At 28.0% G+C, this 15,535-nt stretch overlaps 1 protein-coding gene across 2 annotated transcripts; it reads left to right on the forward strand.

The window, feature by feature from the left end:
• The first annotated feature begins 11,608 nt into the window (after positions 1-11,608).
• On the forward strand, positions 11,609-13,633 carry LOC137808278 (probable WRKY transcription factor 15). Of its 2 annotated transcripts, none has more exons than XM_068609307.1 (3): positions 11,609-12,756; positions 12,919-13,047; positions 13,193-13,633. In XM_068609307.1, exons 1-3 carry the CDS (start codon positions 12,086-12,088, stop codon positions 13,350-13,352), a joined length of 960 nt encoding a protein of 319 aa, XP_068465408.1. In that variant the 5' UTR covers positions 11,609-12,085; the 3' UTR covers positions 13,353-13,633. The 2 variants fall into 2 exon arrangements, with proteins under 2 accessions (XP_068465408.1, XP_068465409.1); XM_068609308.1 differs by having other exon boundaries at positions 11,709-12,756; positions 12,922-13,047.
• Positions 13,634-15,535: the final 1,902 nt, after the last annotated feature.

Genomic DNA, 15,535 nt, shown 5'->3' on the forward strand with positions numbered 1-15,535 from the left:
TTAGCCTTTTCAGTGGGTCTTCCATCACTACTTTCACTTTACCAAATTGGATAATTCTCAGTTATAAATAATAACTAGTTAATCAAACAATAAATATTACTGAAGGAATCATTTTAAATTCTCCCATAGTGCTTTGCTTATTAAATTTGAAAAAAAATTCAAAATTAGCTAATATTTACTTTTATATAAAGTAATAGGAGAATTTGTTAGAATGGTATGTGTGATAGCATAGCCTTAGCAGTGAAGGGAATGAATCCCTACCTTTTCTTAATGAAAGGAAGTGAAATCCTTTTTACCTTTTTACTTTGAGGTCTTAAGTTGTTTATGGAAAGAGTGGAGAATGGGAAGATAAAGATTGTTGGTTTGAGTTATGATATGCAGATAAGTTGTTTATATTGCATCACGAGTTTGAAAAAAAGTTGGAATTCCTGCATAATGGGCACAATTCATATCATGTTGTATCCACAAGTTGCAAAGGGATGAGAGTTGGAGTGTGATTGCATTTGCATGTGATAGTTGCAACTCAGAGGCATGGATGAGAATCAGAGATATCAGAGATATGCGCAACTTGCAACAACTTGGGAACTCTTTCAAGGGCATGGCTCCCCTGACTTTGGAAATTAAAATATTCCCTTATCTTCAAAACAATTCAATAATTTTATTTGGAACTATATTGATTTTCAATGCTTGCAAGCTATGTAGTTAGACATATTTTTTGAAAAACTATTCCTCCGTATAACTCTTCACCACCATCTCTTTCACTCAATAATTAACTATAATCTATATAATTTATCTAACATGAACAATGATACGATATGAACATGAATATAAAGATGCGTATATCTTTTAAAATATAAAATACGGGAATATGGATCTATATATTATATAATTATAAATTATATTAATTAACAATAAATATTTATGTGCACAAGTATGTTTTATATTTTTTTAGACTAGAAAGATATTTTTTATGATTGATTCAAAATAATTTATTTTTTATTTTTATAATCAAAATAAAAATTTATACAATAAATTTGAGTTTTTAAAAAATTAATGTATTTTTCTTTTTTAAATTGTGTTAAAACCGTACTAAAATTATCGAAAATCTAATAAATATTTTTTTGAAATTGAACACTCTCAATATGTGTCATACGAATGTCGATGTCCGATACATATGTCCGACACAAACACGCCATTTAAAAAAATATTCGAGATTCATAAGCCATAACTCACTTCAAAATAATCTTTATTTATTATCTTTTTATCATGAACTCAAAGACTAACTCTGATCTTAGATTAGTTTCTTGAGTTATGTCTAACTTGAACCTTAATCAACATATATATATATATATAGATAGATACACACCTTCAATTTTAACTATCAATAACAATAATATTTAAGTTATCAGCGGCTATATTTGGTGGACGGAAAACAGAAAGAGAAAAAACCTATGTATTACAAATAAAACTCATTTTACTCTATCTTTTTTTAATGTAAAATAAATCAAATACGCCTAACCATACTAACCATCCAATGGAAAATCCTCTTCAGATAATCAACTGTAAGAATTTTGATCATTTAAAATGTTTTTCTAATATTAAAGCAAAATACCTGTCATCTGATTGTATTATATATATATATATGCAGATGTTGTTTAATTTTGAACTACAAGGACATGGGACGGTTAAATTAAAAAATACAGGATATGGAACACGGCATATGAACAAATTAAAACATATTATTTAAAACATACTAATATACTTTCTAATCTGAACAAATTAAAAAAAAACATTTATAAAAAAATCTAACAAAAAATAAATATATTTAAATTATAATGTTTTTCATTTGTTCATCTTCATTAAAAAATACAACTTATAATTTTGATTCATCATCAGATAAATTAAGATAAATTAGCAATTTCAAAAATTCTATTTTTATTTAATAAAAAATCATCTCCTGCAATATCCACAATTTAGTTTTCTCTTCTTTATATTTTGAGGAATTTCTTGATAGAAGATAGAGATTACTATGGATAATATTTTATTACATTTATATCATCTTATAAATATTTATCCAAGCTCTTTACTTTCATTTTTAACAAAAATTATCTAACTCTTTGTCGGTGCCTTCACAGTCTTTGTCCCAACTCTTCATCTTCTTCGTTCTCCTTCACACTTAGAAGTATCCATCATGTGTCCACAAATTGGGTCGTGTTTGACCCAGCTCAATGCCTCCAACACAATGTCGTCCTCGTGTTTATCAGTATCCGTGTCCGATATACGTCCAACACACAAAAGCGAAAATCACTCGCCGTGTCGGAGCTTTATGAAATAGGGGTGATATAATCGTAATTTTTAAATATTACTCTGTTCTTTTTTTTATTTATGTTTTAAGATAATGCACCTATTTGGAAATTATTAATTAAAAAAATATTATCATAAATTTAATTTTTGGAAAAATTGCCCTCGTTAAGAAGTTAGAACATAATTATGAATATATTTAAATTTTTATACGAAAATTCCCTATTGTTAAAAGAACAATTATGAGTTTTCTTAAATAATAAATATTTTAAGAGAAACTAAAAGATCTTGAGAAGGCATATAATTAAGATGAAGCAAAAGGAATCATTGATGGTATCCATGAATACTTAATTATTCAAATAGCATCAAAATGCAAAATTGTGGCCAGGCCATTCATGGAGTATGCTGCCAACAAACAAGTCCCAAGGAAGATAGATTCTAGATTCGTTTGAATCTTCATGTCATGTGCTATGTAGCTAAAATATATTCATATGTTTTATAAAAAAGTTTTTAAGTATAATTTCAATAATCAAATGATGATTTTCAAATTAGTCATCTTTACAATTCAACCGTGATATTTTTTTAAATTATCACATTTAAAAATAAAAAAATTATTAAAATGTGGACTCATATAATTAATTTGAGAAATTTTGAAAAATTATAAATTTGTATTTTAACCTTGATGTTGACAAAGTAATATTTTCTTTTTATATATATACAAAGTTAAATTAAAATAGAACTACCATTTCTAAATCACAGTTTAGTAGATGGTATTAATGTGGAATGAAATATTTGATTTAAATCATATAAATATTCGTCATGAGATAAACAAACAAGATAACCTCTTTTCATTTATAATATAACACTTATCTATTTATTTAAAGAAAAACAAATTGTTGCACTATTTGAGCTCTATATCGTGTTGAAGTTTGTAGCATGTGTCCCTAACAGGAAGTATATTAAAAAAAAATTCTTACTAAAAAACATGTTTAAAAATAGGATGTATATTAATCTTTTTCCTTACTAATAAAACATGTTAAAAATGTTTTAGACTAAAAGCTTTAAAAAATTATTATTACTCTGATAAGATTCTTCTCCATACAAGGTGAGAAGTTATCAAAGGTAACTAAGTATATGCATATGTATATATGTAGTTTTTTTTCCTTTTAGTTATGTATATGTTGATTTTCAAATTCTACGAGGTTACTTTCTCATCAAGTATTTTAGCTTGATCTAATTTTTTATATATATAAACAATAATTCTGGAATATAATTTATTATAAGCATACATCAAGAAATCAGTATCATCATAGTTTTACACCTGCCCATAATTAAGGGATAAAATAATATTAAAAATATCGATTATAGTTTTTATTGTGATGTCCAAAAATAATATTTTTGTAAGTTGATGAATAGGAATATATGTTCAAACTGTGTATACAAATGAGTAGATCAATTTAAAGGAAGATGATATTTATATTTTTTTTTTTACTTTTTATAAGTGTACTATGAGGTAAAATTTGATCGAATGAGTTGGAATTTCTAATTCTAATAGATTGATATTTTTATTTTATAGGTTGAAGACCAAGTTTATTCCAGAATAGTCACATTTTTATAAGAACCACAGGGACTTATTAGAGTTCCACTTTTTTGAAACTACCATAAGTGGAAAAACTGTTTGAAATAAATCGTTGATAAATTGGAGTTGTGTGTTTGATAAGGTCAATCCTATAATAAAATCATTAAATAAAAATTAATTTAAAAAATAAAAATTATTAATTATTATATTAATTAAATTATTTATTATTTTAAAAATTAAATAATATATTTATCTAATTTTTATTATTATTTATAAATAATTTTTAAATTAATATCTAATTAATTATTAAAATTTTAACTATCAATTATTATTTAAATTTTAACGACACTGAAATTACATTTTAATTTTATTGAAAATGTATTGTGGATAATATATCCTTTTTAATTCAGAAATATTTTAAATTATATAATTTAATATAAATTTTGAAATATATATTTTTCTAAAAGTACCTAATATGAATGCATTCTAAAAATGTATAATCTGAGACGTACCATTTAAAATAAAAATTTTGTACAATTTATAATAAAAAATAAAATATTTATATTTGAATTATACATTCTAAAAGAAACTAATGTGAGGAAGTTTCTGAATTGCAAAGTCTTAAACTGTAAATCAAAATGCAAAAGCAGAAGAATAAATTTGAAATATTTAAATTTATAGAGCAGCTTGAAATCATGGGAGTACAAGAAGAAAAGGCCTTGCTCACAGTGGACCTTGTCCTTAAAGCCCATGAAAAATTTAAAGAAAATTAGGATAATTTTTCCTCCACCTTCCTCACAGAATGAAATGACAATTTTATCTTCCTCTTCATCTTCTTCACTAAACACCTATTTTCTCCTTCTCGTTCGCAACAACTCTCCACCTTCAACCCTAACTTCACCTTCTTCGTTTAATTAAAAAAAATTATTCTAAATTATATAATCTAAAATATATTTCCTTTACTGCGAATAGTACAATTTAAAACAATTTTTTTAGTATTTTGAATTCAAAATACATTTTTTTTTATTTAGATTATGCTATTTAAAATATTTAAAAAAATTGTATTACACACCGATGACTAATTTCGACATGAAAAAATTGTTTTAGAGATTTTACATTGAAATAATATTATTTGGTAATATATATATATATATATATTATTTTTCATTTTGCTAAAAGATAAAGGATGATGGTCGTGTTTTCTTCTTCATACTTATTCAGAAATGCGAAAACCATTGTTTTTAACACCTCTTTTATTATTATTATAATACTTTCTTAATGAAATTTTTTTAATATCACAAATTTTGGTAAGTCCGATATCTTATTCAATGAATATTTATGAAGAATAAAAAATTATTAAAAACACTGCTTGTACAAAATTATATAATAAGTAGCTTAAGTATTATCAAATATCTCATTAATATTATTGTTACTAGCAGAAACATGTTGTAAGAATGTTTTCGTTTTTTTTTATTTTTATCATTTATATATAATTATATTTTATATTAAAAATTAAATAAAAAAATATCAATTAAATCAAATAATAAGAAGAAATAAAAATTATATTTTTTAAGAGAGATGAAAATATAAAAAAATTGTTTCATAGTAAAAAAGTTTCACGTTTAATAAATTGTTTTAAATTTCACATTTATTGAGAAACTACTCTATATTTAAAATTTAAAATTGATAACTGTTTTTTACAAAATAACATTATATTAGTTTTTGATGGAGATCCAACGTCGTAACAATTTTTTTAAAAATAACTTTCAATTAATTTTATAATTAATTAGTTATTTAGTAAAAATTTAAAAATAAAAATAAAAAATGACTGAAATATAAAAAAAAAAAACTTCCCTCCTCTTCTCTTTCAATTTAAAACTGTCTTTTTAAGTATATCAAATGTTTGAAAAAAATAGAAACTGAACGCAATGTGATAATAAAATAAAACAAATATTAATATTAGGATAAAATATAATTTTTTTAAAATAATTAATATATAAATTTAATAAAAAATGGAGATGTCACATCGTCGTGTTATATAAAGATTTGTTTCAAATGAGTAAGCAGTTATAAACTCATTCACAAAGATCGCGCACAATTGGATACCCCGGAAGGAGGAAATTACTCACTGCACCCCACCTCGAAGTTGTAAAATGACAAAAATATTCTTAAATTAAAGGACTACGACGAATGAAAAAATATTTTGGATTTTTTTCTTTTGAAATACGTTTTTATATTTGGATTTTTGGAACACTTCTTTTATTTCTGAAATTATTGTTTCGAATAATATTTTGAATTTTATTTTTCAAAAACTTGTTTTTTAAAATATAACTTTTGTATTTTGGAATTACTTTTTTATAATGGGATTTTGATTTTTCAATTATATTCTAGAATTCCGTTTTCATAACACACAAATCTATTCTAAGTTTGTTTTGCCGAGATGTATTTTTTGGATTCTAAATTTTTAATTTCAGAATAAAGGACAATTTTAAAAATTTAAAAGATGATCCTATGAAAGTCACAGTTTATCAGTTGCAGGAATGATTTACCTCGGAAAGATTGATAGGATGAGTTTGGAATGAGAATGTTAAGATCACAAAAGAAAAAAAAAATTAAAAAAGTAGTCTTTGACAACTGCAAGGAAAAATATTTCCTCTTCACCATTGTGACATGACACAGAGTTCTTATATGGTGAAGATTAATTTTGTCTTTATAAAGAATTAAAATTTTGAAATATGCTAAAAGGAGTATTAGGAAAGTATAGATGAGGTCAAGTTTAAGTTTAAGGGATTTTTAACGAACTTAGGTGAAAGAGTGTTTGAATTTTGACTCAATGAGTGCTTAACTCATGACTCAATCGAAATCAGGAGGATTAGTGACTCAATCCGAATCAGAAAACAATCTTATACTGAAGAGATTGTAAGAAAGGACAAAAGTGCGAGCATAAATCTCGTACATATACAAAAAATCATCTCACATGTGAAGGATTAATCAAGGAAGGAGTGAGATTATTACTACTACCACTACAAAATGGAGAAAGATAACACAGGAAAAAAATAAAAAAGAAAGAAATAATAAAAATAAGTTTTGAATTCATTTACATTAAAATGTCACTCCCATCTATTAAAAAATAATAATTATGCCACAAGTCACTCAAGAAAATTTTGTCTCATTAAAATTATATTAATATGTATACAAATATAAGAAACAAAGAGTAAGGTAAAAGTCATGTGCATAACTAATCGTACTGAATTTACTTTATTTGATGAAGATATAGAAATAAAGAAAAATAATATAAGAATGAGTGACAAAAAATTGTTTGGTTAAAATAAAAAGGTATTTATTGTTAATTATTTTATTTATTTTAATTTATTTTTAATATTTTTTTTCAATTAATTATTTTTATTATTATATAAAAAAAATTTGCTATTTGAATAACAGAATCGATGGAATACTTGTCTTAATTTTTGTGGGACAATCAGGTTTAGGGTAACTCATATTTTTCGTGAAGGGAATGCGTGCTGATAAGTTGGCTAATTTAGGATTTATTCATAGAGAATCTTTTCATTGGTATAATAGACTCCCTGCTAGTCTGTTCTTAGAATTCTTTATGAATAGGTATAATCTACCTATGTATCGTTTGTGTTAACATATGGGTTTTGGTCTAGTCCCCCCATATTTTTGTATTTTCTTTTTTTAATAATATTTTTTCATGTGTGGCAGATGATTGTTGTTACTTGAGGTGTCAGCTTAGCTGAGATGTCAAGTTGCATAGTGATGCCTAACACGAAAACTTTATAAAAAAAAAAAAAAACATAATCTTTTGTATTTATCTTTGATTGACTTTCTCCATCTTTTTTTTCTTTTATCAATACAATACCTCTCTTCATGAACTTTCCTTTATGGGACCCAAGGTAAGAGAAGTGAAACCATCTCAAATACCCATACATTGTGTTTGTTTTTAAACGTGAAAAGTGAGAGACCAAAGAAAAAACGACAAAAATAAAAATATAACGATATGAGAAAGACACGTTGACTTATTCTACCAAAATAAAGAAAAATCTGGCAAAACAATACACAAACAAATATGATTAGTTATATAATAAATATTAGTATTAATATTATATCTGTCATAAATAAATTATAAATATTTATATATTTAAATTATATTATAAATATTTTATTGATATTTCCATTTTTATAATAATAGTTAATTGTAAATAATATTAAAATAGTAAATATAAAGTTATTAATTATCAATAAATATGATTCCTTTTTCCTTTTCTTTTATTTAATTTATTTTATTCAATAAATATGGGGGACTAGAAAATATGTGTATCTGGATGATATGGCGTATGAGGAATTATGCTAGATTTCAGGATAAGATTGAGGTTTCTAAGACTATTTCGATAATTAAAGATTTAACTTGTCTAGTGGGAAATTCGTCTAAAGCTTCAATGAAGAATGATATGTTGGATTTCAACGTGATTAAGTTTTTTGGTATTAAGACTCGTAGTGGGAAAGTTCTTCGTCCTCTTCCTGTTAGATGAGAATTTCCTTCACCAGGATGAGTTAAAATTAACACTGATGGGGCTGCTAGGGATATCCCGGTCTTGCTACTTGTTGAGGTATTTTTCGTGGGAGTATGGGAGAATTTATTGGTGCTTTTTCAGGGTTTCTTGAAGTTCAGACTGTTTTGGTTGCTAAGTTTTATGAAGTTATACATGCTATGGAGGAAGCTCAAAAGATGGGACTTACTAATGTTTGGCTTGAATGTGATTTTGTCTTAGTTTGTGTTGCGTTTACTGTTAGGACTAATGTTCCGTGGATGCTTCGTAATCAATGAAATACTTGTCTTAATTTTTGTAAGACAATCAGGTTTAGGGTTAGTCATATTTTTCGTGAGGGAAATGCATGTGCTGATAAGTTGGCTAATTTATGGTTCATTCATAGAGAATCATTTCATTGGTATAATAGACTTCCATATAGTTTGTTATTAGAATTCTTTATGAATAGGTATAGTATACCTATGTATCGCTTTTGTTAACATGTGGTTTTGTTATAGTCCTCCCATATTTTTGTATTTTTTTTTAATAATACTTTTATCATGTGATGGCAGATGATTGTTGTTACTTGAGGTGTCAGCCTAGCTGAGATGTCAAGTTGCATAGTGATGCCTAACATGAAAACTTTTATAAAAAAAAAATATATTTTTTATTATTAATAAAATTTATAAGTTAATTTCTAAATTAATATCTAATTTACTATTTTAAATTATAAATTTAGTAACTAAAATCGGATAGATAAATTTCTAATTCGTTTTTCAGGAACCTGTTCGTTTCAACTAATATATGTTTCTTGTAATCTGCGTACAAGGATATAAAGTATTTGAAAAAGTCAAATACTTTATGTGTAACATCATCTGCATGCTTATCCTTTTAAACAATTTAGGTTATTGGAATAATTTCTACAATGCCTAAAATAACGTATATCCTTCAATTCTTCATAACATGTATAGTATTGTGAAGTCTATTAATTCATAGCATAGATAAAAATTATAGACTTTTTACGTGGCAAATTGATGTCTTAAACATAATTTTTTTTCTAGTTCATAAAACAATACGTGAACATGATTTACCTCGTCCAGTTCGATTTGTGTTTAATGATTTTGTTTATTCCTGTGAAAAGAGTTTAAATATTGAGGGTTCTTTTCAGTTATTGTGATTGAGATTTTTATACAATTATCTAAATAATAAAAAATTGATACAGTGATGTTCTTACTAGAAAAAATTATAATATATTATTGCATTAAAAATACACTTAAAAAATAATTTTAAAAAGGAGATTGACAACAAATAAAAACCATGGATAAAATTTATATTATATTTTTTTTAATTTTATCAATACGGTTTAAATTAAACAATGGCACGTAAATTTTTAAAAATAAAATTTTGTAATATTTTAATAAATTAAACTTAAATATGTTGTTTGTTTATTACTATAACACGTAAAATTGATTTTTATCTAGTCCAAATTTTAAATCTTCTAGATATTTATAGTAACAAAATTATTGAAATGAATTATTGTTAATTAATTATCTTACCATATGAAATATCAAAACATTCACCTTAACAATAAGTTAATATAAAATGTTTTAATATCCTAATCTATATTTAAAATTGAATTAATTTGTTATGTCAAAAAAGAGAACTGTTAAAAATACATTTCAAAAATTTCTGTATTATAAGTATTTATATATCTAAAGTTTAAATTAAAGATAAATATTAATTTCACATAAAAATAAAGAAAAGAAAAACATATATTTGATGATAATAAAAAACTAATTCAAAATTAAAATAGAATAAAAATCAACTTGACATTTATTTGGTTATGTCATTTTATGAATATATTATATATGTGTATTTATTTTGACTTGACTCGTTGAACTTTTTTTTATACAATTATCAAATTTATACTTTTCAATCTACGCGTTTCTGTTTTTGTTTTTTATTTAGAATTTAAACATTGTACAGTACAGTAGCAAATATTTAATTTCAATGTGACAATAAAATTTATTTAATATATTAAATTGTCTAACATATTATATATACAGAGCAATGATTAGATAATAATATAAAAGTTATATATACGCGCAAAAGATTTATTAAAATAATAAAAAAAGGTAAATATGGTGAAAATACTTTAAAACTTCATTTTACTAATACAGTAAGACGGATTATTAACGAAAAACTTGTTGTACTATATCGTATTTAGATCCTGATTAACTATTCCGACGAATATATTTTAGTACCATAAGTATAAATTAAGAATAAGATTAACAGAAAAATTGTATTTGATAACAAATTAATACATAAATTAATTATAAAAATCGTACTAATCTAAACTCAAAAGTTTAAGAGTCTGACTTATCTTTATAAACAGGTTGATTAATACTATATCAAAATATATATTTAATAACATTTTTCAACTATTCTATTCCAAGTTCTAACTTGAACGTAGAAAAACTTCTTACAAATACTCTTCACCTTTAATAGAAATCCGACAATCAAATGAAAACAACAGTAGATACCTAGAAGACTAAAAAATATCCGTTATCAATAAAATGAAACCTTCCCAATCAAAACAAACAAGAACATATATCATAAAGATTTTCTTGGTTGGAGCATTTATAAAATGTTTTATCACCATATTTTTTAATTAACAAGTTTTTCTTTGTGATATTTAATTAACACAGTTAAACCTTCGTTAATAAGATGTTAACAAAAAATACGTTCTTAAATAAGACACGCTGGAAAACATTCCTGAAAGCACCTGATTTCCACTGTTTACATATCGAAAGGATAAATATTAGTATGAGAGAATAGATAAGAGGAAATTGTAGTATGAAAGCAAAGAGAAAGACAAGAAACAGACAATACAATTACTATGGTATTGTGTGAATAAAAGTCAACATTACGAAATGTAATGCAAATGCAATAGTAATGCAAATGCAAATGTAGTCAAAACCCACCCCATCAACCCCTTCCCTTCTCACACATTGCCATTCACCACACGCCTACTCCTACAATACAAGAATCCTGGCTTCAATTATAACACGTGGCCCCCACCATCAACAAAAGGTCAACGTCCTCCACTAACTTAACAAAATCTTCAAAATTAAGGCTAAATCAGATTTCTTATTTAAAAGAGTCAGGCCTGGAGGAACTCAAATATTTTTATATTTCCCTTATTAATAAAATAATATTCAAAATTTATAAGATGCCACTTTAAGTTTATTTTATAGCCCAAAACCACTTACCTAAGCTTTGGAAACCAATCTCAAAAAAAAAAAATGATATTAAAACTGATTTTAGAAAATTAAGTTTTTTTTTTGAAGATATTTAAAATGTAATATTTATAAAAAATATAATGAGAAGGTGTTTTGTCCGTTTGGAAGAGTGAGAGCGGGATAGGGTGTTACATTGTTATTGGCATGGGATGGGATGGGATGGCAGCAACATTTGACGGAAAGAGGGTAACGTGACAGTCCAGTGACCTAGTGGACCAAAGCAGCCGAATCTATAGCACCCATTTTGACCATAACCATAACCATTCCCCACCCCTTCTCCTATTATTTTCTTTCCCTTTGTCAACCAACACCTTCTCTCTTAATTCCTCCTCTCCCATGGTGTAGTGCCCACAACTATGGCCGTGGAGCTCATGACGGGGTACAGAACCACCACTTTCACAACCAAAGCCGAGGAAAATGCCGTCCAAGAAGCCGCCTCCGGTTTGGAGAGCGTGGAGAAGCTAATCAGACTCCTCTCTCAGACCCCCCAACAATACAACTCCTCCAATCAAATCGCCATCGACTGCAAGGCCGTCGCTGACCTCGCAGTTTCCAAGTTCAAAAACGTCATTTCGCTCCTCGGCCCGGGCCCAGGCCCAACCCCAACCGGCCACGCCCGCTTCCGAAGAGCTCCTCTCCCTCCTCCTCCTCCTCCTCCGCCTCCTTCTTCCACACAACCCTCCCAACCTTCCGTCTTCCACGCCACCCCTCTGCACCAAATCCCCAAAACAGACAACACCCTCAACAACGACCCCTCTTCCAAAACCATTTATTTCTCCTACCCCACCCCCGCCACTTCCTTCATCTCCTCCCTCACCGCCGACGCCCACACCAAACAACCCTCTTCCTCCTCGCCGCCCCCGCCTGCGCCGGGGGCTTTCCACATCACCTCTCTCTCTCACGTCTCGTCCGCGGGGAAGCCTCCCCTCTCCTCCTCCTCCTCTTTCAAGAGGAAGTGCAGCTCTGAGAACTTGCCTTCTGGAAAGTGCGGTAGCTCCTCTAGCCGCTGCCATTGCTCCAAAAAGAGGTATCTCAACAACTACTCCTCTTTCTTCCAAATTGCCTTTTTTTTTTTCGTAACTAAATTTGGACTCGCTCCAATTTTTAATTTTTCTATGTTGGTTTTAGCAAATAAATGCAATTTAGTTTAGATGGTTTGTTCTGACGATTAAGGTTTGGTGTGACGCAGTAGGAAAATGAGGTTGAAGAGGGTGGTGAGGGTACCGGCTATAAGCTTGAAGATGGCTGATATTCCACCAGATGATTATTCTTGGAGGAAGTATGGTCAGAAACCAATCAAAGGATCCCCTCATCCAAGGTACTAATTTGGTAATTTGCACGAGTATGCTCTGAGACATGAAAGTTGACTCTTGAATTTCAAAATTTATTATTGGTTTCCTGTTATGCTGGTTTGAATCTGAGGAGTGAGGGGTGCTGATAATTTCTTTGAAAATGAATGACAGGGGTTACTACAAGTGCAGTAGCGTTAGAGGGTGTCCAGCGCGCAAGCATGTGGAACGAGCTTTGGATGATCCAGCTATGCTGGTGGTAACCTATGAGGGGGAGCACAATCACGCTCTCTCTGCGGCTGATGCTACTAACCTTATTCTTGAATCATCTTGAAGGTCCTACCCAATCATCTTTTTCCCGTCACCAGGAGTATCGGAAACGCAACCATTAATCAGGTTTACAACATTTCAACTGGGGTAATCATGGGGCTGTTCAATTGCAACTTTACTCTAGTCAGGGCATTAGTCTCCAAACAAAATAGTGGGGTGTTCCTTTTCCCTGTACAATATTATTGGATTCTTCTTACTTTTTTTTTTCTCAATGTCTTCAAGGCCGAAACATTGTGAATCCGTTGCATCATTAAAAAAATTGTAAGGCTGTGGTGGGTTTGGTAAGGGATTTGAATCTGAAAATTAGGAAAGCAAGTGGGTTTTTCCTCAATGTGTTTTACTTTATCTTTGGTGCTTATCTTGGATACTCATCGTTTCTCAACTTTTTGTGGGATGGATTTGGATACTGAAGGGGTTTTTGTTTGAATTTTTTTGATGAGTAAAGTGAAGAAAAAGCAATGAAAGGGACCTAGTCAAAGAATTGGACAGAAGAGGAGGGACATGTCGTGTATAAAACGGTTGACTAAGGAAGAGAGAGAGGTTGAAACGGAAGGAATGAAGGAGGGTTTGGATTGTAGGAAAAAGGGTAGGGGGATTGCATTGAAGAGAGAGGAGGTTGGATGGTGTGGAATGGGTCTTGTGGGAAAACCAATGGGAAAGTCAAAATGGGTGGGTGTGGAATTGATAAGTTATAGCAGTGAGAAGGGTCCTACATTGTTACCAATTTTGTTGTTTTGCTAGCTTTGCCTTTGCCTTAACGTCAACTTTGTTGCGCTGAAAGGGTCCCTCTTGGCTCATTCATTTCATTATTCACCCACACATGTGCCTCCCTCAATCAATCATCCACGTCAAATACCATTCTTTCATCTTCTTTTTCTTCCCGTTGCTTCTCTCAACTCACATTTCCTTCCTATCATCCAATTCTAACTACCTTTTTAACCCTTTTTTTATTTATTTGCCCAATAAATTCCAAATTACTGCTATCGATTACCTACATACATAAAACCTTACTTCTACCAAAAGAGAAGCTCAAGGTCCTCTCAACACTTTAATTCATAATAGACTGGAATATTCTTTGCAACATATTAGATTGTTTAAACCGATCAATTTATATTATTAAATTAAAAATACTTATTACAATTAATACATAAATTAATCTATAAATTTAAAATAACATACAAGATATTATTATATAAGTTTTCTTATATAAATAAATTTATGTTCTCAAGAAATTAATTATTTGAGTTAATATGATAAATATCAATTGAATTATTTATTTTTTTTTTCAATTTATATTATTGTTATATGAAGTTTTTTTTATAATTTTCATGTAACATCCTATAATACTCTATCATTAATTATTTTAATTTATAATATAATTTTTTAATTTTAATTACGTAAAATTTAAAATATAATTTTAAAAAATAAATCTTAAGCCTAACTCGAAGCTATTTACAAAGTGAGGTTCACCTTTATATTATTGAATAATTAATTTAATTCCACATTAAAATTCAAATAACAAATAGTTACTTTATCCTTTTTCAATCATTGAAATAACAGTATAAAATAACATATTCGATATATATGAAATTTAGACAGAAATAATTTTAGATTGCTTCCACATCTTTCTTCAAACATCTATTCCTTGAGTTAGAATTCGAAAGGAAGATAGTTTTTCTTACAGATTGAGTCGCCTAATAAGACAACTGTGTGTAGAGAACAGAGACACAAAAATTCTTTCACTCGTTTACACAATTGTCAGATTTTTAAGAATGACAGATAACAATAAAACTTGTACAAGAACTTGTTCAGATCAGACTGAAAATAAAAATACTACAACAACTGAACTTGTAGTAAGCCGAAGTGTAGGTTCTTCAAATGACAATTAGTGCCACCGATTCATTGAACTTTCTCTATTGTTAAAATGTGGTTGATGAAGCTTTAGAAAAATACATCTAAAAGTTTGCAAATATTTTCTTTTTTTTTTCAACCCACCAAAAGATTTTCTTGGGAAAAAAACATGACAAGGCCATAAAAGAATAATTGTGAAACACGTTGCTCAATAATTTTTTAAAGTCATTGTGGTTGATCTAGGAGAAGTCGTGTGATATTTAAAAGTATGAAATGCTTCTCAAAAATTCTAAAATGGTTTACCACTGCTAGTTTCTTTTTTACTTGGATTGAATT

Source organism: Phaseolus vulgaris, chromosome 3, assembly GCF_000499845.2.
Source record: "Phaseolus vulgaris cultivar G19833 chromosome 3, P. vulgaris v2.0, whole genome shotgun sequence".
Lineage (NCBI taxonomy): Eukaryota > Viridiplantae > Streptophyta > Magnoliopsida > Fabales > Fabaceae > Phaseolus > Phaseolus vulgaris.

Coding starts and splice junctions, on each gene's coding strand:
- LOC137808278 (XM_068609307.1), top strand. CDS start 12,086: ATGGCCGTGGAGCTCATGACGGGGTACAGAACCACCACTTTCACAACC. Junction 12,757..12,918: donor TGCCATTGCTCCAAAAAGAG/GTATCTCAACAA, acceptor GGTGTGACGCAG/TAGGAAAATGAGGTTGAAGA. Junction 13,048..13,192: donor AAAGGATCCCCTCATCCAAG/GTACTAATTTGG, acceptor AATGAATGACAG/GGGTTACTACAAGTGCAGTA.